At 29.1% G+C, this 22,156-nt stretch overlaps 1 protein-coding gene across 2 annotated transcripts; it reads left to right on the top strand.

Annotated features, from left to right (window-relative positions):
• The first annotated feature begins 1,160 nt into the window (after window positions 1–1,160).
• On the top strand, window positions 1,161–21,307 carry LOC117178014 (formin-like protein 5). Of its 2 annotated transcripts, none has more exons than XM_033369195.1 (9): window positions 1,161–1,391; window positions 2,451–3,676; window positions 6,726–6,828; window positions 11,401–11,573; window positions 14,527–14,846; window positions 18,410–18,734; window positions 18,818–18,902; window positions 20,787–20,916; window positions 20,994–21,307. In XM_033369195.1, the coding sequence occupies exons 1-9, from the start codon at window positions 1,168–1,170 to the stop codon at window positions 21,018–21,020; spliced, it is 2,613 nt and encodes an 870-aa protein (XP_033225086.1). In that variant the 5' UTR covers window positions 1,161–1,167; the 3' UTR covers window positions 21,021–21,307. The 2 variants fall into 2 exon arrangements, with proteins under 2 accessions (XP_033225086.1, XP_033225087.1); XM_033369196.1 differs by having other exon boundaries at window positions 6,738–6,828.
• The last annotated feature ends 849 nt before the right edge of the window (window positions 21,308–22,156 follow it).

The raw sequence follows: 22,156 nt of genomic DNA on the forward strand, positions 1-22,156 counted from the left end.
GAGTACCTAGTCGGCCCGAAATTTGGTATGACTAGTCCAATAATTTTTATTAGCTTGCTAGATTCCCGACCATTCGGGACGAATAGTCAATCCCCTTTTCCAACTCCCTCAATATTAGAGACGACTAGACAGAGCCTACATAAATATAATTTTTCTAGGTTTCTCGAAAAAATGTTAAAAGATTTTTAAATGTTTCAGTTAGATTTGTAGAAAAATTATCTCGGAAATTTCTAAGAAAGTTTTTGTTCCTTAGAAATTTTATTTGAAAATCTGTAAAAAATAAAAGCAATTGCCTTCAAATCTTTCAGATTCTTTTTTGATAAATTTGACAATCTTTGAAGTTCTTTGAAGTCTTTTAATTTCTGAGAAATCTTAAGAAAATTTCATATTCTAAATATGTCTCTTAAGTTTATTAAAATTTCTTTTCAAATTTTGTAATTATGCAAAGTTGAGAAATTAGGCTGTGAAATCTTCTAGATTCGTTTTCGAAATTTTAGAACACCTTGTTACATCTTTTAAAATATTTTCTTTAAATGAGATTTAAAAAAAAATTGATTGAAATTTTCCCAGAAATCATACGAAAAGTTTTCATTATCTTAAAGGAAGTGTCTATAATAAACCAAAAAAATCCGGCTATTTGTACCAAAATTTTAGTGCAGAAAGCCCCTTTTTCAATTCAAACTATTATTACTGAAAAAATTGGGCCATTTGTATCGCAATTTTGGTACACATAGCCACGACCTATCCTAAAACGTTCTTCATATTTAAAAATCCTTTTAAAGCTTCAAGATTTTATTTTAGAATTTTCCAAAATCAACACTTTGTTTAAAATTTGGCGGTGAAGAAAATTGCTTAGTTACCAAGTATCGAAAATTTTTTTATCGTTGCTAATATTCTATATATTTTGTAAATTAAGATATTCTAAGTTTTTGTCCATCATTTGATTTTTCTCATAACTTTAGATTTGTGAAATAGTTTAGAGAATTTCGTTCTATCAATTTTCTCAGATAGATAGGAATAGGATGTTTTGAATTTCGTGCGTTTTGAAAATCGACTGCGACACCTCTTTCGGCAGATGTGCGAGGCAGCGAGCGAGCTACAGCTTCTGTAATATTTGACATTGACAGTTGTTCTCATGTGTTTAATTTAGTTTTGGGAGTAGTAAACATGGCGTATCGCGGTGTAAAGGGCTCTGATCCATTTGTTTCAAAAACATCGCGAAATGAAAGATTCGCGCAAATGTCAAAACAAGAACAAATTATTCAGCAAAAGAAACTCGAGATCCAAGCAAAACTTGAAGAACAACAAGCTAAGCAAGCCATAGAAAGTGCAAAAAAGGCAACTTCGTCTGCTTCCTCGACGGCAAGCAGCAAGACTAATTCTTCAATCAAGTGAGTTTTTGATAACAAATACTACCTTTTCGCTTTCCTGTTTCTAAAAATACCACTCAAAATTGTTATTTCAAAACAGTTGCATAATTTGCTCCTGTTTTGAGTCTTGCTTCAAACAACATTCATTTGTATTCCGGAGTCGTTTTTCGACCGCCTGCGCTCCAAAAAAAAATCATTATGCCACTCAAATGCACTCGCTGCAAAATAATATAATATCATGAATGACCTTTTCACTTTTTCTGTTCAATGGCCTCCAATTTATTACTCGCCCGAAAACCTTGGTTTTAGTTTAATTATCAGAATTTTATTTTTGAGGAGCTTGAGAAAAAAAGTGTACTTTTTGTCGACAGTTTTTTGTCATGATTCTGTAAGATAAGTATTGGCTTATTAAGGCTTAGTACGCTGTTATTTAATGGTATGGGAATATGAAAAAGAAAAGTTATTGATGGAAATTTTGAGGTTAGTTGTCTTATTTTTGTGTGTTTAAATGTGTTTATTTTGTCAATTTGATTATAATTTCGAGAAAGTTTATCTTGGGATTTTGAAGCAATGAAAATTAGATATATGATTGGATGCAAAATTAGCAGGGATTATTCACGAGAATTTAATGAAATTATAGTGTGTAAAACACATGCTAAACTACTGAATGCTTTTCCTGTTTCTTAGGAACGATTGAAACATAAATTTCCACAGAATTTAGAAAGATTTATCTCCATAATGCAAGCAATAAAACTAGCAGAGAGAATTTTATATCATAATTTAAGATTCTTCTGGTTTTAAAATTGTCAAGTGTTCAATTTTAAATTCGTCTATAAATGTGTCTACCCTAAAATTTAAAAAATTAGATACCTTCAACAGAGTTAACAAATTTCAGTTTTTCAATTATCAATTTTTATTCCACTGGAACAGTGCTGTTGTTGAAAATAAATTGCCGTGTTCATTATAAATGTATGCATCTACAAGAAGCAATTAAGTAAATATTGTAGCGACTTCAATGTCATCAGACATTGTAAATTGCTTTTTGAATAGAGGTCAAGAGATGCACCTGTTTATTTATAGGAAGGAGGATGAGAAGCCAACTATCTCTGCTGCGACCGTTAATTTATTTGCCAACGACGGTAGCTTTCTGGATCAATTTAAAAAGATATCAAACAACAAGGTCCCGGTTAAACAAGAAACGCCTCAAATAAAGACTGAAGAGAAAAAAGAAGAACGCAAAGAGGAGCGGAAAGAAGAAAAGGAAGAGAAACCCTACGAGAATTCTCGAGACAGAGAGAGAAGATGGAACAACGAAAAGAGTAGAGATTGGGAAAACCGAAGGGACAGGCGAAGAAATGATTCTCGTTGGGGAAGAAATACAGACAGACGACACAGTTCTTCCTCTAGTCCTTCACCAACGAGACACAGATCTCCTAATCCAGATTCGAGACACAATTACCACCAATCTAGTCCTCGTTCACACTATAATCAATTCCAGTCCAATTCAAATCCGACTGCAAACATTCCTCCCCTAATGTCCCAGCCAATAATGCCGCTGACGAACCTCCCCCCTCCAAATATGAGAAACATGGCTCCGAATCTCCCTCCTCCGAGTATGCAAAGGATGTCAATGTCCCAGAAGTCGAATAACAATTACCCCAATATGGAGAATCATCCTAATTCTAGGATGTCCCACCCTCCTCCTGCCCCTCCTCAGCATATCATTAGACCACCACCTCAGATGCAGAATATGCCTCCGAATACAAATGTACCTCCTCCGAGAATGCAAATGTCTCAGAATGTTCCTAATATGCAAGGCATGCCTCCTTCCTCTAATCAACATATTATTCGGCCACCTCAGCAATGCAATATTCCACCGCCGAATAATTTGCAACCGCCGAACATTCCTCCACCGAATCTTCCTCCTCCTAATTTATTGCCCCCGATGTCTCGAATGCCTCCGAATATGATGCCAATGAATTCCACGCAGACGATTGTTGTCACTGTAGCGAATGTTACGAACGTACCGCCTCCAAATGTGATGCCCCAGATGATCATGTCAGCTCCACCACCTGTTCACACGGTGCCTTCGACGATAAATTCCATTCCACCTCCGAATTTAAACGTCCCTCCGCCGAATGTTCCACCTTCTATCATTCAAAGTGCACCTCCTCCCCCGCCACCACCTCCTCCCCACCTTTTGCAGACATCGTATCCGCTACCAAACCAGGTGCCTCTCAGTATTGGACCACCTAATGTTCAGATTCCACCGCCGACGAGACCTTCTGGACAACCTTCGGATTTAGGTATGAAATCGGTATTAATAGAGATTAAAGAATATTGGTTATTTTTTAAGGTGTTGGTGTGCAGGGTTGCTACAAGACCTGGAAGATCTGGAATAATTCTTGAATTAAAAAAAATGACTGGAGTTTCTGGGTGAAGGAGAAATCCAGGAAATCCTATGCAATATCATGATATAACGCGAATTAAAATAATTTGGATTTCTAATTTTTTTAGAATGTAAAAAAAATCTTTTATGAATGTAAAAATCTTTTACGTAAAAAATTGTCCAATTTGGGTCTGCCTTTTCAAGAATACATTTTTAATTTAAAGAATTTTAAAATGCAATTTTCAAGACTGATAAAGAAATGTTGTTGGGATTTTTTTTTAAATTTAATAAATTCCCTACTGAGAGTTCCTTGGATGAATATTAATGTGTCAAAACCTGATTTGCCAATGGTGACCTGTTTACCGCAAAATCGACTTTTTCAACAACAATTAACCGATTGTGCAAATATAACATTTTAAAAATGGGTTTTTAAGTTAAAAAACTTGATTTTTTCTTGAATTTTCTTTAATTTTCAACCATTAAAAACAAAATGTTTAATTTTATTCAATTTTCAACAGTGAGAAAATCAAGAAAACAGCGAATTTTATATTAAAAACCAATGTAAAAAATGTTATATTCACACAATCTTACATGAGAATTTAATAGTTTATGATTAGGAGTCCATAGTTGAAATAATTTCTATGAATTTGTATGAAAACTCATGAATTTCTATAAAAATCTTGAAGAATTTCTACGGAAATATTTATGGATTTTAACAAAAATGTATTTTAAATTTGGAATACTTTTTTTTTGAGAAAGCTATTTCAGCCGTGTGGTAGATTTATCTATTTTTACTATTTATTCACAAACTGAGTTCAGAAATATGTAATTTTATTAAAAGTACCATAGCAAGCTACAAATCGTTTTGTGCAAATGGCAAATGTTGTTATTTTTCGTAAAAATGTCTAATTATCTATAAAAATCTATTCAAAATGATGAAAAATACATTTTTAATATGAGGTTGTAGATTTTCCTATTTTTTTGTGCAGAAAATTGTAGCTAATCATAATTGTGTGCAGAAGTTAGTAGTTTTCTAAAATCAAATATGAAAAACTCCATCTAGCTTTTTTTTTGTAGACGTCTATAATCGTAAAGCGTCATAAAATACAATGTTGTTCATAAATCTTTTCATAAATACCTAATTTTTTACAACAAAATTAAATCGGTGTTTTGTTCTTGTAGATTTTCATTTTTTTCCTTAGAAACTTATTGCTTTTCATACTGAATCATAAAACGTCATAATTATTAATTAAAAATCTTGATTTTTTACATTTTGCATTAAAAGTGGTTAAATTAGCGAAAAATTAATCGAATAAATTCAGTTAAAACACCTAAAACAAACGATCAAAGAAATAATCACCAGATTTAAGCACCTGAAGTGCGGAATCGATTAAATATTTCACGATCGCGAAGGCTTCAGGACTTCAGGTGATCAATTGTAAAACAGAATTTTATTTCTGATCATTCATTTTGTTTTAGCTGTTTTAGCTGAAATTATTCGATTAACCTTTGGCTTTTTTAACCTCTTTTGTTTGTTTAGCATTTATCAACAGATTAATTGGTTAAAGTGCACAGCACTACTTTGCAGTTTTCTATGCCGAACTATTACAAAATATCTCATTTTCAAGGATCATCTGTAAAAACGATGCTCTTATATAAACATATAACGTTGTAAATTGTCGTACCAAATTTGTCCACCAGGAACACCTAGGAAAAATGAAAATATCGATTTTTTAAACCAGATTTATGTAGCAACCCTGATGTGAAATCAGGGTGTCGACTTTGTAAGAGATTAAAAACATTTCTGAATATTCCAGTTAGAATAGGATGTTTAAGATTTTCTTATTGGTTTTAATTCATCATACAAACCTTAGGAAGCCAGGTTTTAATTATTGAAATTTGACCTTTTTGACCTACAATTTTCCGAATCCGAAATAGTTCAAAATCAAATAATTTCCATTTCGATTATTAAAAATGAACAAATTGAAATTTCGCGTACTATTTCAAATTTTAAGCCTGAAGCGTTGAGTTATTTTAAGTTTCCAAAATTAAATAATTTGTTATTGTAAACGTTTGTTATTTTTCTTTGAATTAGAAAGGTTTAATTGAATAATTTAACATTTAAACCGTTTGTAATTAAATACTTTTAAATTTCAAGCTTGAAAGAATTTAAAATTGAATTATTTTAGAGTGTAAGTATTATTTCAAATTAAAAGATTTTGATAATGCGCATTGAATTGTATCAATCTCAAAGGAAGGCCTTAATTATTGAAAGATTTTGAATTCAAAAGATAAAAAAAAGTTCAAAACGAATGCAAACTATACACTTGTCTCATTTGAGAATTTGTAATGCAAATAGTGAAGCTTACAATGAATTAAGAACCTAAATTATTTAAAAATAACTCTGAGGGTAGAATTTCCTTAAATTTAAAAGTACTTCAGAATTAAAGTTCTCATGTTTGGAGGGTTATTTAGTTTATCATGTTCAGTTTATTTAGTTTCATTGAATATGATTCTTCTTGTTTAATTACATTTTCTCTCCTAAAAGCATTTTTCTCTAAAATGAGACTGTCAGTGTTAGATCACATTTAGGAAAGAAATTTAATCAAAAGTTTTTAGCTGAGAAATTTTATGAGATTTTATTTTTTTTAATTTAAAAGTTTATTTCCTATGCTACATGATTTTACATATTTATTTTTCTGTGCGTATTTTTCTCGCGAGAACTGGTTTATTTGATTTAAAAAAGTCCTCGAGAGTTAAAAATGATTCACAGAGTCGACATCCCGATAAGTTATTAATGAATGTTATCTAATTGGCAAACTTAAAATTAATGTTCTTTTATTTTTAACCTGAACATTTCTTCAAATTATAAATTTAAATTTAAATCTTTATTTACATTTGCAAAAATTAAATTTGTATTTACGTTAGTAGAGTGGCATTTTAATTATTTAACAAGAGATCTTAAGTTTGTCCCGTAGAAGCAGAACAACTAGCAAAAATTGTGGCTGACTGTGGCGATGAAATAGAACAAGAAGTTCGAGAGAAGAATGCCCAAGATCCTAAACTATGGTAATTACTGTCCCTACTCGTCAGTTTTTCAAACCCATTTTCAGAAACTTGTAGCATCTAGTTGTCAAAAATCATTGCGTAACATTCAGCACTTCTTTCGTACAAGGAACACTTACCACACTTTATTAGCTGTGCACCAATTTGATATTTTGTTTTATATTTTTACATATTTAATCTGATGTGCATGATAAATCTCTTGTTTTTGTTTCAATTTTGATCTTCATTTTACAGTAGGAGTTAAGCACGTACTACACATCACAATACAGGGATCACAGTCTTTCCCCTATTTCCTTGCGTTTCTCCTTTTTTTTTTAAATTAGCCTTTATCCCCTTTTCAATTTCATAATGCTATATTCAGGGTCTAAAATATTGCATGCGTAGTTCCGATTTAAAAGTTTTATGTGCGAAATCAAAAAGTGTGCTCTGAATAATTAACCTCTTAACTTAAAATTATCTTAAAACTAATTTTATATGCAAAAGTTCCAATTTTTTTTCTTAATATTTTAAAATTAATGAAAATTAACTTCACTGATTATTTAACCTAGTATTCATTAGTTTATAAATGATTAAAATTTATATTTCTTGTGTTCCTCCCCAGGAAACAAAAATCCATTCACTTGCGTTTGAATGGGTTTTGCGGTTTTCTGAAATGCGTATCTGTCACTGAAATTACAGATAGCCGCCCATAGGTTAGAGTAAGTTTTGAATGAGAAACAACTTTTTTTAATCGGCCACTTAATTTTTTTCTCGGACCCATTCAGTGGCGATTATGAATCAGCATTAACCGATAGAGGAACGATAGTTCCGATAGAAAATTATTAATTTAAATAAAACAAATTCAATTCCCACATTTTAAATTATTTATTAAAAATAATCCAATGAGCAACTCTGAGGAAAATCCTGATATAGATGTAGTCTACTTTTATTTTCAGGCATTTTTTTTTTATTTTGTTGAACATTTTTTTTCACATATTTGCAGCACACCACTTTAAAATGTTTAAAATTTATTTATGTATTTTACACATCAAAAGCTGAATTTTTTATTTTAATTTACGTTTATAAAAACTCGTTATCACTGAAAGTGACAAATGAATATGTTACAATCTGTAGGTTATATAACACGTGAACTCCCTGCAGCCATTAGCATATGTGCACTGAATAAGTTTAATGTCATTGGAGCTTAATTCAGTGTAAATTGTATAATTCCTGACCAAGATAATCTATTGAAACCATCGTAAAAAGAGAATTACAACTAAATAATCATTGAATTTATAAATAAATTGTTGCATCAATTATAATATATTACAATATCAGTTCATTTTAATTTCTTTAAGTTTTGATTAATCAGTATTGTCCTATTCAAATTTATCACTTCATACTTCTCATTCGCAAAAATTAATTCTTTAAAATTTTAATCTGCATAGTCCACTCCATTGAACACAGCCTGAGGTAACCTACAATTGGCAGGTTCACGCTTATTGAAAATTGCTGTTTGCACATCGCATTTTTATCATTGGGTGTGATCTTTTAAAAACTCCATTTCATATTGAATCTCAACCCATTCATATACACATTATTGAATCGCAGAATGCTCATAGGAATTATTTCAGGTTTTTCAGTCTCATTCAACTATTCACTCAGCATTTTGACGAATGTGGAATTGCAGATTTAAAGCACCGCGCTCAGCTGACCGATTAAAAATATGGCCAACCGATTGCATTTTCACTCTTTTAATCTGCAAATGACAGACACGCAATTCAAACCGACACGCTTTCTATCGGTTCGTTTTTCCTGGGTCTCCTACCATTTTGCTAATTTTTTTTTAATTATATGAGAACTGAATGAAGAAAATCCAACTATTTTTGGTTGAAATATTTTAGGTTGAGAATTCATATTTTCTGGTTTCAAATATTCTTATTTGCTTTCAAATTATATCACTTTGTTGAAAATGTAATTATTTTGTTGAAGGTTCAATAATTTGGTTAAAAATTCATCTTTCTGGTTGGAAATTCATCTTTTTGGTTTGAAAATTCTACTATTTTGATATAAAATTCAACTACTTACTTGAAAATTAATTTTTTTGCTTGTAGAGTCATTATTTTAGTTGGACATTCATCTCTGTGGTTAAAAATTATTATTTGTTGTTGTTGAAAATAACCTTTTTTTTTATCGGATATTGAACTATTCCATATTTGACTAAAAATTTATGGTTTTAGTTTAAAATTGAACTATTTTTTTAAAACTTCATGTATTTTGATGAAACTCGTTGATTTTGATAAAAAATTAATCTTTTTGGGGAAAAATTCATATTTTTGGTTTGAAAGTTCAATTATCTTGACAGAAAATTCAACTGCTTGCTTGAAAATTATATATTTTTTTTTGTAAATTAATATTGCAGCATTAAAATTAACATTTTCAAGTTGAAAATTTAGCTACTTGGTCGAAAGTTGAACTTCTTTAAATAAATTAATTTGTTGCTTGAAGATTCATAATTTGAGTTGAAAATTCATGTCTTCGGTTAAAAATTCATTTTTTGTTTTTGAAAATTAAATTTTTTTGCGAAAATTGAATGTATTTTGTTGAAAATTTGTTTTTTTCGTAGAACAATAGCCTGCTTGGTTGAAAATTCGACTAGTTGTCGAGTGATGTACGATATTTGGTTCAAAATCAATATGTTATGAGACTATAGGGCCCCCTGAAAAGTCAGGGTTAGATAGCCCTTGACCGAAATGGTGCGAGAACGTCCTATGAATGTATGTATGTGTGTATATATGTCATATAGTACGTTTGGAGAATACATTTTGTGTTATTCAGTGGCCATTTATGGAACTAGTAATCTGTCAGTGTGGCGGCGTTTGGTACTAATAACATAGATCCAAAAAAAGTGTCTGAACTGTGTACGAGTCTAGTGTATCCTTCTGTATTTTGTGCCGCTGAATCCGAATCCGACCTCAGAATTGAGTTCAACGGTAAAAATTTCCGCATAGCATAGGGAAAAAGTAAAAAATCTGGGGAATTCTGGAATCTGCGAAGATGATAATTGTAAAAGCAGCTAAAAGAATTTTGCAGCTAATAAATTCCCTTTGATGTATTTTGAGCCGCTTATGTATTCTGCATTTACAATTATCACCTTCGCAGATTCCAGAATTCCCTAGATTTTTTACTTTTGCCCTGGGCTAGGGGAAAATTTTACCGTTAAATCTCAATTCTGAGGTCGGATTAGGATTCAGGGGCTCAGAATGCATAAGGATACACTAGTCGCGTACACAGTTCAGACAACTTTTTTTTGTGGGCCTGTGTAATCTTTTTCAGTAGTTGACATAGTCAGATAAAGGGTTATCTAAAGCTCATTTTTTAAAGGATGTTAGAAGCTCATAACGTGGTGGTTGCAAATAAATGCTTTAATTTCAAAAATCATTAAATAATCAGTTTAAAACTTTTAAAAATATAATATTTCTCATAAAAACATTGTGTCTTCTTTTCTAGATGTATAAATATATGTTTCATATTTCTCCCTTTTCCCCCTTTTGTTTGAAAAAATACCCTATTTCTACTTTTTTGAGCATCTTTGACGCTGTGATCCCTGCAATATGATCGGACAATCTAGTTTACACCAGATGCTTAAATTACCAAGATAGATTTTTAATTTGTAATATCAAAATTAGGAAGCCTGACAATTGTATATTATTTTGCTTCTGCAATCTAGTTTCATAAAATTATCATTTATTGTTGTTTCAATGTTAAAACCTTGAAGCTTTCCTAATTAATTAAAACTATTTAGTTTTATTCGGCCGTTGGCTTTTGCATCACTAATTTTTTATTTCTCTCACAATCTATATTAAAATATTTTAATATAGATGCTTTTTTGGAGAATCTTTTTTTCGAAATGCGACATTATTTTTAGTACATGTTTTGTCGCACTAATAATTCATACATTTGTGTTTACACTTATATCAGTGTTGGCAAAATTCCCTACTAGTTGAATCGGCTGGGATAATTGATTTAAATAATTGTTACCTATATTTTTCTTCTAGTTCTTATTTCGAAGTTTTTACACTAAACTTCCCAGCACTGATTTGCATAAAAAAAATCTCAAACCATAACATGTAACTATATTTTTGCTAGTTTATTGCTAGTTCGTCCATTGTTACTCGTTTAGATTGTATACATGAATGAGTGGAAAATGAGTGAAATTGTTTGTTTGGTCTGTAAAATAAATTTGTATTTTTTATGAAAAGGATGAAATATTTTGTGAATAGTTGTAACTTTTTTTATGATTTCTTAATATTTTCAATTTTAAAAGTGTTTCAAATATTTTGTGCATGATTCGTTTTAAAAAAGCTGTACATTCTGCTCTTTCAAACTCTGCATAAACTAAGTTAGTTCTACAAATTCCATTAAAAAAAAACATTTCAGTAGCTAAGAGTAATAGGTGGTCATTTCTATTTTTACAAAGGAACATTCTTTTCAAGTATCAATTAAAATATTTCACAAATTCTGCAGTTGCGAGCTTGTTACTATATTTAGGAATATATCTTGCTTGGCAGCGTTTTAAGTATTGTTTTAATCAAGGTTTCTGCACCAAAAGCAAAGTGCAGCGTATCTGCAGTACAGGGGATTGGTGGCAAAATTTCGAGCCGAGAAAGAGAGCAAAAACAGCAGTGGAGCAGAACTTTATTGCCCGGAGGACGCTCTCAGTGACAATGACGATGGTGACAAATGTCAAAGATATTCTTCTCAGAATGGTGATTAATATTTTATGTTTAATTTTTAGCAGTTAAAATTTTTTCTAACCGGGAATTTTTAAGACCTGGAAAACACCTGCGGTTGACACTGAATTTATTTTCTGACAGACATTTTTTTTAACTAATTAATTTAAGTTAAAAGTGTTAAAATGTTTAAAAATTGAAATAAAAAGCATTAGTATTTGAAATTCTCATAATTTAAATCCTTGCACAATCAATAATTTAGTATCTTCAAATAATAAACATTTGATAGTTTCAAATTCAGAGCCTTAATAGTTGAAAAATTTAAAGAATGAAACCTTCAATATCAAACATCATTGGATTTTTCAATTTCAGAAAATGACCCCGTCACGATTAATAAGATATATTTACTAAATGTAAATTATAATATGTACAGAAAAAATGTATAATTGTAATATAAATTTATTATTCAATTGAAAGTGTTGAATAATTTTATATTAGAAGTTGATACTGATATGGAGAATTATTCCCATTGCAATTTACCTTGTGCCCACATATCTGAGGCGAGAAAGAATTTTTATTTAAAAAATGAAAATTTGCAATTTTTGCAAAAACAAGACGCGGTATGAAAAAAATTGATGAAGCAAAGTTATTTTCTTCAAAATTTTCTACAAAAAGTGTTTTGAATTTCTCTCTTTCTTGTATTATTATTGAAATATTTGCTAAATATAAATAAATTCAATTTTTTGATGTTATAAATAATCAAGGGGGTGTAAATGTAAATTTAACAGCATGAACAAATTTGTTGACATACTTTTTCCCTAAAAGTATAAATATTTGCAAATGCAATCAATACGTTAAATTTTTAAATTGCTGACAATTTCAAAAGTTTAAAACATTTTCCGGTAGATTTCAAAAGAGAATTGAAGAATCTATAAAATAAAACCCTTCGAAAAACAACAAATTTCTTGCGGAAAAGATTATGTGACTTGTGAATGCGAATTAAGAGATTTAAAAAATTTTTAATTTAAACTTTATATTACCATTTTTTAATTATATTACTACAAGAAGAAGTATGGGTAAAAATTATTGATAAAATCGTGGAAAATGTGCCTATTGTTAACTTTAACTCATTTCTAAACAGAACTGAAGGCGAACTTTACAAAAAATTTAAGTTTAAAATGGTTCATTTAACAATAGTTATTCAGGAATTAACTTTTTGCTTTCTCTTTAGATAAAAGTTGGAATTCTTATGTAACTCTAATGTCGTAGGGCTTCTTTTATTCCTTGAAACATTTTCTACAAGTCTCTTTAGTACGCTTTTTTTAAATTGTATTTAGGAGCCGTTCCAAAAATATTTAATGCCTTTAGGGCGGGGGAGGGGGGACACCTCGAGCGTTACGTTAATGTTAAACTTACACACACTTACTACAGAAAACCCGTTACGTATGGGTTTGTGTGTGTGGGGGGGGGATGTTAGGAAAAGTGTTACGTATTTTTTTAACAGCCCCTTAAGAAAAATATTGTTTATAAAATTAACAATGATATAACTGCTAAATAAAATATTTCTAATTAAAACGCACCAAAGAGATTTTTAGAGAATCTTTCAAGGAATAGAATGAGTTCCACAAAATTGGGATTAAATAAGAGTTGCAAATTTTACCTATAGAGAAAGAAAAAACATAAAACTCTCAATAACTATTATTAAGTAAAGTATTTTAGCTAGAAAATTTGTTTCTAAAGTTTTCCTTCAGTTCTCTTCTGAAATTAGTTACAATTAATGATGGCAAAGTTTTCTCTGATTTGATCAATCATATCCAACAATAATATTAGTATTTGTAATTGAATTTTTCTTACTGTCTCTTCTTACGAGATTAAAATTTTTTGAAATTTTAGTCAATCCTGGCTTGTTCTTTCGGGGAAAACATTTTCTACAACTCTACTGTTGCCAATTTCGAAAATAAGTAAACAATCTTTAAATACAGTAAATTTTTTAAAAATATTTTCTTTAAAAACATTGTTTCACCTATTTCAGCCATAGAAACATTTAAATTCAAAATTGGAAACAGGAGAAAATAGTAAGGCATCGTTATTAAAATTAAACTATTTTTCATTTTTAAAAATTAATGTTTTATATAAGTTATCTCTTGTTATTAAAAGTAATTATTTCTATTTGAAACGACATCGTCAGTAATACTAGTTTGATTCTTAAAATCATAGAAGAACTATTTTTTCAGAGATCTGATTTTTGGCACAGCCACCTTGAATTCCAATCGTCTATAATTGTGGAATTTAATAATTAATGTGATTTAATACTTGAAAGATTTGATCGAATACAAATTAAGGGCATTAAAAACAGAAGGGTATAAGATTAAAATTTCGAGGATAAGAAGATTAAAGCATCAAAGACTGTCTTGCTCTAAAATACAAATTGTGGAAAATTTGACAATTTCCAATTTGAAGCGTAAATATAGTTAAATTTAGTAGAAAACTTTGAATATTGGTTAATTTTATATTGAAAATGTATAAGTAAGACAATTTTAATCCTTCAATCTTTTATCATTTAAATTGGGATGAATAATTTTTAGTGCTTTTTTCAATCTGTCGAATTTTGATTATTCATTTTGAATATTTCGTTTTTATTTTTTTTAATTGCAAATAAATTCAATTTAAATTTATTATTTATATTTTTAATATTTCAAATGATCAATTTTGTAGTTTTTAATACAATAATATTTACTTGAATTTATTCAATACTTTTCAATTTTGAAGGAATTTATTTTGTAATTTGTACTATTCAGAACATCAGATGTTTTACTTCTAAAAAGTCATATTCTCGTATTTTCGGAGACTGTCTATTTCTCAAAGTACGCGTTTTTTGTACGCCGTAAATATTTTAATTATTAAAATTGATATTCATATATTTTTGGTATTTTCGAATTAATACAAAATTCGTATTTATATTTAATAAGTATTTAACTGTGTTTTCTAGATCGCTTCAGAGAAGAAAGTAAAGAAGAGCGTAAAAGAAAAAGGCGCAGTCGATGGGGCGATCCAGATAATAATATTTCTATCCCTTGGGTGAATGATACGCCAGGACAACTTAATCAATCCGGAATTGTATTACCGAGTCAAGTCGGTCAGAATCCTGTATTAAATCCTGTAGTTAAAATGCCACAACCAAAGGGAAAGAATCCAATGTTGACTACAATATCGAGGACCGATCCAGCCTTGATTCAATATGCAAGGCAAACTTATGGGACCTTGGACCTCAGTGAGGAACAGTGGAAAAAAGCTGAAGATCATTTTAAGGTTTGGGCTTATTGAGAATTTTAGTTTAAAGCGGTGATCTTTATTGCATGGTAAAAATTAAAATCGTCTGCTAAAGTTATCACTTGTGTGCTCTAAAAAAACTATTTTTTTTAAAACCTCACCCCCTTATTTTGTATTAGTTGGTGAAAAAATTGTCCTGATCTTTTCAGATCTTGCCAAAAAATTCAGGGGTTCTTCCCCACAGCTCAAAAAATTAATTAAATCGTTTAATCTAAGAAGAATTGTAAATGCTACACAGAGGTGATGTAATATAATTATATGTTTGTAGGGGTTGCTTTATATTACTGGATTTAATTATTCTGTCGAAAATTAATCTTCTTGATTGAACATTAATTTGTTTAACTGAAATTTTAACTATTCCATTTTTGGTTAAAAATTATAACACAGATTTATATTTTTCGAACTGAATCTGAATCTTTGAAATCTACAATTTAAAAAAATTAAAAATTCTAAATTTTTCAGTTGAAATGCATTTAATTAAAAATTATTCAATTAAAGAGTGCTAATACTTTCCATTTTATAGCTTAAGTTATTGAACATTTTAAGACAAAATTTGTTAATTAAAAAGACATTAAACTTAAATTTTTTAAGTTTAAAACTTAAGAGTTCCACCTTCAGTGCTTTAATTTGCACTTAATTTTTCATTAATTCAAATGGAAAAATGATTAGCTTAAATTAAATTAATTATTTCACATTATCACTAAAACTGGCATTTATGATTCTTTTCGAAATCTGACGATTTATTAAAAACTATCCACGCTTTGGTCTTGAGAGCTGCCTCTAGTTTTCTTTTTTGTGTTATAAAATTAATGTTTCGTTGAAAAATGAATGGTCCTTTTGTATTATAATTATATTTAAGAATTTAAAGCTTGTGTTAATGGAACGTTCAAATACTGAAGTTCCTTTTATATTTGAAAAAGAAAAGTTCAATTTGGGATATGTATTTACCATAGTAATTTAATAGCTAACTTAAATTTCAATAATTAATTACTACCAATTGGCATAATAGAGTTATGAGTCAGGGAGATTGTAAATGTTCCGAAAATAAATTGAAAATCCGCTTTTCGAGAAAATCTGATTTAAAGTTGGAGCGTGTCATAGGTTCACGTGTTGCATATTTTGATTTTAAAAATAAAATTTACCCAATTCCGGTCATTTCGGTGACATAAAAGTATAATGTTAGCAAATAGAATACAGATTGAAGTATTATTTCCTACTTAAATCTAAAATATATATTTTAGATCCTCGAACATAAAAACCGAATCTTTCCTAAACAGCGATCGACAAAATAAGCCATTTTCTTACAAAATTTCCCAATTTATATTCTGCAATAACAACACTTGCTTTCTTGCGCAGAATTTTTACTGCGGCTTATTACATCACAAACTTCACACTCTTCCCATTTTTAAAAGAATTCCTCTTTTTAGCTTGTTTTCAAGAAAATTCCACTTTTACACATTTTGACCTTTTTTTTTCGAACAAAACTGAATCAAGATAAATCAAAAGGAAAATCCAATTATTTTTGATCAAAAGTTGATTATTTTTCATTAAAAAGCCTGCTATTATATTTTGTGTTCAGAATTCATACTTTTAGGTCAAAAATTCCACCCTTTTGGTTTGAACATTCGCCTTTTTGGATAGGAAATCTGTCCTTTTGGATTCAATTATTCTTTTAGTAGAAAAGTGATCTTTTTTGGTTGAAAGTGAATTTTTTTGCATTCAAGAGTTTACTACTATATTTTTGGTTTAGAATTCATATATTTTATTTAAAAATGGTACTGTTAGGTGAAAATTTGATTATTTTGTTGAAAATTCAACGTTTTTGTAAAAATTCATCTATTTCGGTTGAAAATTAACCTTTTTTCCTTGAAAGTTCATTATTTTCATTTGAAAAGTATACTATTATTTTTTTAGTTCAGAGTTAATCTCTTTTGGTTACAAATTCTACTATCTAGTTAAAAATTAAATTATTTTGTTGAAAATTTAACTGCTTTCTTCAACATTCTTGTTTTTTTTTATAGAAAATTATTCCTTTTGGATTGAAAATTCATCTTTGGATAGCAAAATCATCATTTTTGGTCCAAATTTTCGATCTCTGGTTCTTAACAGATCTTTACGTTTCGGCATCCACAATGTCCGCAAATCATAACATTTTTTCGGTGTATGTCAGTATGTATGGTTACCTGCATGTTGCAGCCACACTACATTTGAAGGAATGGTCCAATCGAGTCAGTCTTTCATAGACTTCTTAAGGTTCCCAAAATAAAGATTAAGTTCATTAAGCAGATATTTCCAACAAAGATAAAAAAATTAAGAGCATTTTTAAAAATTGGTTTTCCAATTAAAAATGTTTTTTTCAGTTTCTTATAGATGGGCAGACGACTTGTAAATTATCCAAATAAAATTGTCAATTTCGATTAAATTTAGAAAAGCTATATACTTTTGAAAATGTTCGAAGTGTTTAGGAAAATAGAAAAGTATTTTACTGATAGATTAGGAAATTTCATTTAAATTCTTCACTTGAACTCACTTAAATTTTTCGGTCAGACAAAGTTTCAAAAAGTTGGAACTTTTTCAAAATTTGTGGAAAAAACATTTGCTTGGTGAGTTTTCGACATTTTTCTTACATTTTCTGGTACACAGCAAAAAGACTTACAAATTATCCTTATGACATTTTTTTTCGATAAAAATTAAATAGATTATAATGCTTTTCAACATTTTGAAAATTTTCGACAAAAAGGAATAATAATTTTTTAATAGGTTAACAAATATCAGTCGAAATATCTACTAGATATAAAATATATGTATTTCGAAATTATTATCATAAAGTTTCTTAATTAGGCAAAAATTCAAAAAGTTGGATCATTTTCAAAAATATGCAATTTTTGTTTTTAAAAAATAAGTGAGTTTAAAGCGTTGTTTTCAGTAGATTTGAACAAGATTTACAAATTATGTTGATGAAGTTTTTCAATTTGACACAAATTATCTAGCGCGAAGCGGGAGTTTTGCGATGAGAATGTAAGCGTCAAAGCCGTTGTTGCTATTGAGAACCTTCTTTAAAAATAAATCGAAAAAATTTCTTTTTTACTTTATGAATGTAATTCCTCAGAAGTTAAAATCAGTTTTCGATTTAAGGTATAATATTTTTTATATTGGATAAAATGTAATTCAAGTGTACGCATTAAACCTACAAAAACGAGCGAGATGCGCGAGAGGGTACCCGCGCGCTCACACTACACATTAATGTTATGCAAACAAATTTATTCCCATTTTTGTTTTTTGTTTTTGAAAATCACAGTATTTCATCTTATATCTATAACCTTGCACTTGTAAAATATATAATTGTTTTTAAAATTGATGTAATAAAGTAATTAGCATTAAATAATTGTTCTCATAAACGCTTACAATTCAAATGGAAAAAATTGGGAAATATCCTGTAATTTTTTTTTCAAGTTTGAGTGGTTACCTCGTGATTTAAAAAAAACTTGTTTTTCTTACTACTCTGGTTATCACTCGTTAAGAGATTAAACCTGGTATTTCAGATCAATCTTTTATACCAAAACCTGTTGAAAAAACGCGAGGAAGTGAAGCGCTTAGAAGCGCAAGGAAAACACAAATATGAATACGACAGTGACGAAGAAACAGAGGGAGGAACTTGGGAGCATAAAATACGCTCAGCGGAAATGGAAGCTACGCAAATTTGGGCTGATGAATTAACTGCTCAGGCCGAGGGTAAACACCACATTGGTGATTTTTTACCTCCGGATGAATTAACAAAGTTCATGGAACAGTACAGCGCCCTTAAGCAGGGAAAAGAACCCGACCTTAGCGATTATAAGGAATACAAGTTAAAAGAGGATAATATAGGTTTTGTAATTTTCTAATTAAACTTAAATCTTGATTTAAATTTATTTACATTTTTGCTTCATAATCTCAATTCTTATCTCCAGGGTTTCAAATGTTGCAAAAACTTGGATGGAGTGAGGGACAAGGTCTCGGTAGCGAAGGTGGCGGTCGTGTTGAACCTGTAAATAAGTAAGTTCAATTCACGTTAGATCAATAATTTTGTAAGTTAACAAATTATTTTATTTTCAGCGTACACAATAATTCCCCAGAGTTTCTCCTTTTTTCCCCTATTATCGAAAAATGTTCCCTTTTTCTCTTTAAATAAAGGATATTTGAAAATACAGTTGTTCGTTGAACATCGACAAAATTATTGTATTCAAAAATAGAATATGCTACCGCGAGTGCTAAAAACTTTTCTTTTTTTTTTAACTTAGAGCAATATCTATTAGAATAATGTTCACTTTTTTAAATTTGATTAACTTCAAACTAAATTATTTAGGATAAAAAAATGTGGAAAAGTAGAATATTTTTTTCATTTTCATTTTCGTTGAATCTGTATCAATTAAATATTTTTTAGATTACTCATAATAAAGAAAAATATTCCATATGTTCACTTTTAAGATTCTTTAGTACAAATTTGAATAACCATTGCCATTATGTTAGACATATTACAACATCCATTTTTGAATCAGGCCAAAATTAGAACAAGAATTTCAAGATTTACAACTTTTTCAAATTACATTTTTCGATTGAACACTAATTTAATAAGTTCTAGAATTTAAACAATTTTCAAAGAATACAAAATAATATTTAATGAATGTAAAGATTTATCAAAATTGAAACAAACACCCTTGTCTTAATTTATCTGAAATGAAGAAACCTAAGCTTTTCTTTTAGACAGACAAAACTGAATTTTTTTATTTACAAATTTTGTAATTAAAATAATTTTGTATGTAAAATTGTTTTTTCTCTCAGGGTTTAATTCGGAAACGTTCATAGTTAAGTCTTTTAGTTTTACTTCGTACATTTAAAATCTTTTAAATAGATACTGTTTTTAGTGCTCAGAAAATTTCAAATAATAAGCGTTTAAAATTAAACAGTTTTTTATTGGGTAGTATCAGACAATCTGTAGATGTTTTAAATTTAACCATTTCTGAATTATGAATAATTATACAATATGTGCCTAACAATATTTATGGAAACAGTTATGATCAATAATCATTTCTTAAATTATTAAATTCGTTTAAAACATTTTTAGAACTCCTAATATTAAAAAATGTTATATTATGGATTTTTAAAAAGTTTGTAGTTTTATTATCAGAAAATTCAATACATTAAATTTTATTTAAATGGATTTCTACGGATGTTAACATTTTCAAGGGATATGAAAGAATTCGACAAATTTCAAAGGACATAAAAGTTTTTGAGTTATTTAAAAATATTTCAAAGGATTTTAAGTTTTCTTTTTAAGAACTTTTAAAATTCCTAATATTATAAAATGTTTCGTTATAGATTTTTAAATATTTTTTACTTTTTTTTGAACTATTTCAAATATTTTTAATTTGTGTTTAAAGGCATTTAAGACTGTTGTTTTAAACTTAAATTCAAATTATGAATTATAATATGTATGGAATAAAAAGTCTTGTACATAAGTATTTATTGATACTTATGAATATCAGGACTTAATTATTAATGAAGGAATTTTTAGAAGAGGAAATATTCTGGATTATGAGAACGATTTATAACATATAAAAATGTTTCATCTATCTAATTTTATGTTTGTTTATTTTTTTTTATATCGGTATAAATGGTTGCTCAACGACCTAATTATATCCAATTGAAAAAAAATTCTTTATTCGCAGAAATCATGTAAAAACTATTAAACATTATTTAAAAGCTGTAAAAGTTCGTCTTAAAAGATTGTTCCTTTTTTCTAAATGGGAAAATAAATGTTTTATCATTCCGCCTTTTCGTGAAAAAATTACCATATTTTCTAATTTTTAACCTCGTTTTTGCACTGTGATCTCTATATTATTTTTGATAATATTTTAATTTTTATACTGTTTTTGACAGAGCAACTAATAGACTCGACAGTGCGGGACTTGGATCAGAAAGACCAGATGGAATTTCAAGAGACGATGATGAATTTGACGCTTACCGGAAAAGAATGATGCTTGCTTATAGATTTAGACCAAATCCTCTCGTGAGTAGGAAATTAATCAGACGAGAGTAAAAATTAAAAAGTCATTTGATTTATTATTTTTTCTTTTTCTTTTGCAGAACAATCCAAGAAGACCATACTATTGAGAAATACTGAGAGCATAATCACAACTCAAAATTACATAATTTTCTATCAGTGTGAGAGAAATCAGCGTTATTTTATATATGTAATTATGTATGGTAAATTAACTAATGTAATATCTTAAATTGTTGACGTAAGGAGAGATAAATTGTTGAATATAAAAACATTCGTATTTCTTTCGCTTGTTTTGTCCAGTTCAAGAGATTGTAGAATCTTCGTGCATCATTTTAAATTTGAAAGATGTATTTTTTAAGAATTTTGCTTATCGAGATAATCGATTTTTGGTAAAATGTTGATCATTGTTTTTAGGTTGTTATAAGTTCGAAAACTTGGTTTTCAATAAACTTGTATTTACAGAAGTTTTTCTTTGTTTTCTCATGTTTTTTTTTCATCATTTTTGTTCAAATGGAAATCTCATTAATTCGCAAAACTGAGACATTATCTAATGAAATTCAGATTGCGGACCTAAAATATTTTTTATTTCGCACAACCCTCTTTTCCTCATACATTTCCGTCCATCTCCCCCCCCCCCCCCCCCCCCCCCCCCCCCCCCCCCCCCCCCCCCCCCCACTTTCATTCCAGCAATATGCATGTTTGTCTCAAGAAAAAATGCTAAAAAACTCACTCTTGGCTAGAATTATTATGATTGCAGTCATAACACAGAAATAATGCTATTAATATTTAATTCAGTTATTATAAACAAATTCTGAAGTGTGTCCTATTCTCGACGAAGAAATTTATTTTCTACCACATCAGATTTATGATTGGAGCCATAGCTTGTGACGAAACATTGACCCAAGTTGACAATTATTATTGTTCGACACATTTTTATAAACAAATTCCTAATAGTGCTTTATTCGTAGTTAGATTTATTATTATGATCAGTACTGATCGTAATTGTCTTCAAAGGCAGTTATAAACTTAAAGCACTAAGAAACATAAGTCATTTGTATGATTATTAATAATAATTTATATAAACAAACGTTTCAATTCTCCATTGTCTCAGAGAAGAAGCCTAATTGTGATACTTCATTTACAAAAAATTATTTTTTGTAATAAGCATAATTTGTATTATATCTCATTTCTTGCTGGATGTTCACTTTGAACATGATTGAAAGTTAATTTATTGAAAATAGAAATG

Source organism: Belonocnema kinseyi, chromosome 8 (assembly GCF_010883055.1).
Source record: "Belonocnema kinseyi isolate 2016_QV_RU_SX_M_011 chromosome 8, B_treatae_v1, whole genome shotgun sequence".
NCBI classification, from domain to species: Eukaryota; Metazoa; Arthropoda; class Insecta; order Hymenoptera; family Cynipidae; genus Belonocnema; species Belonocnema kinseyi.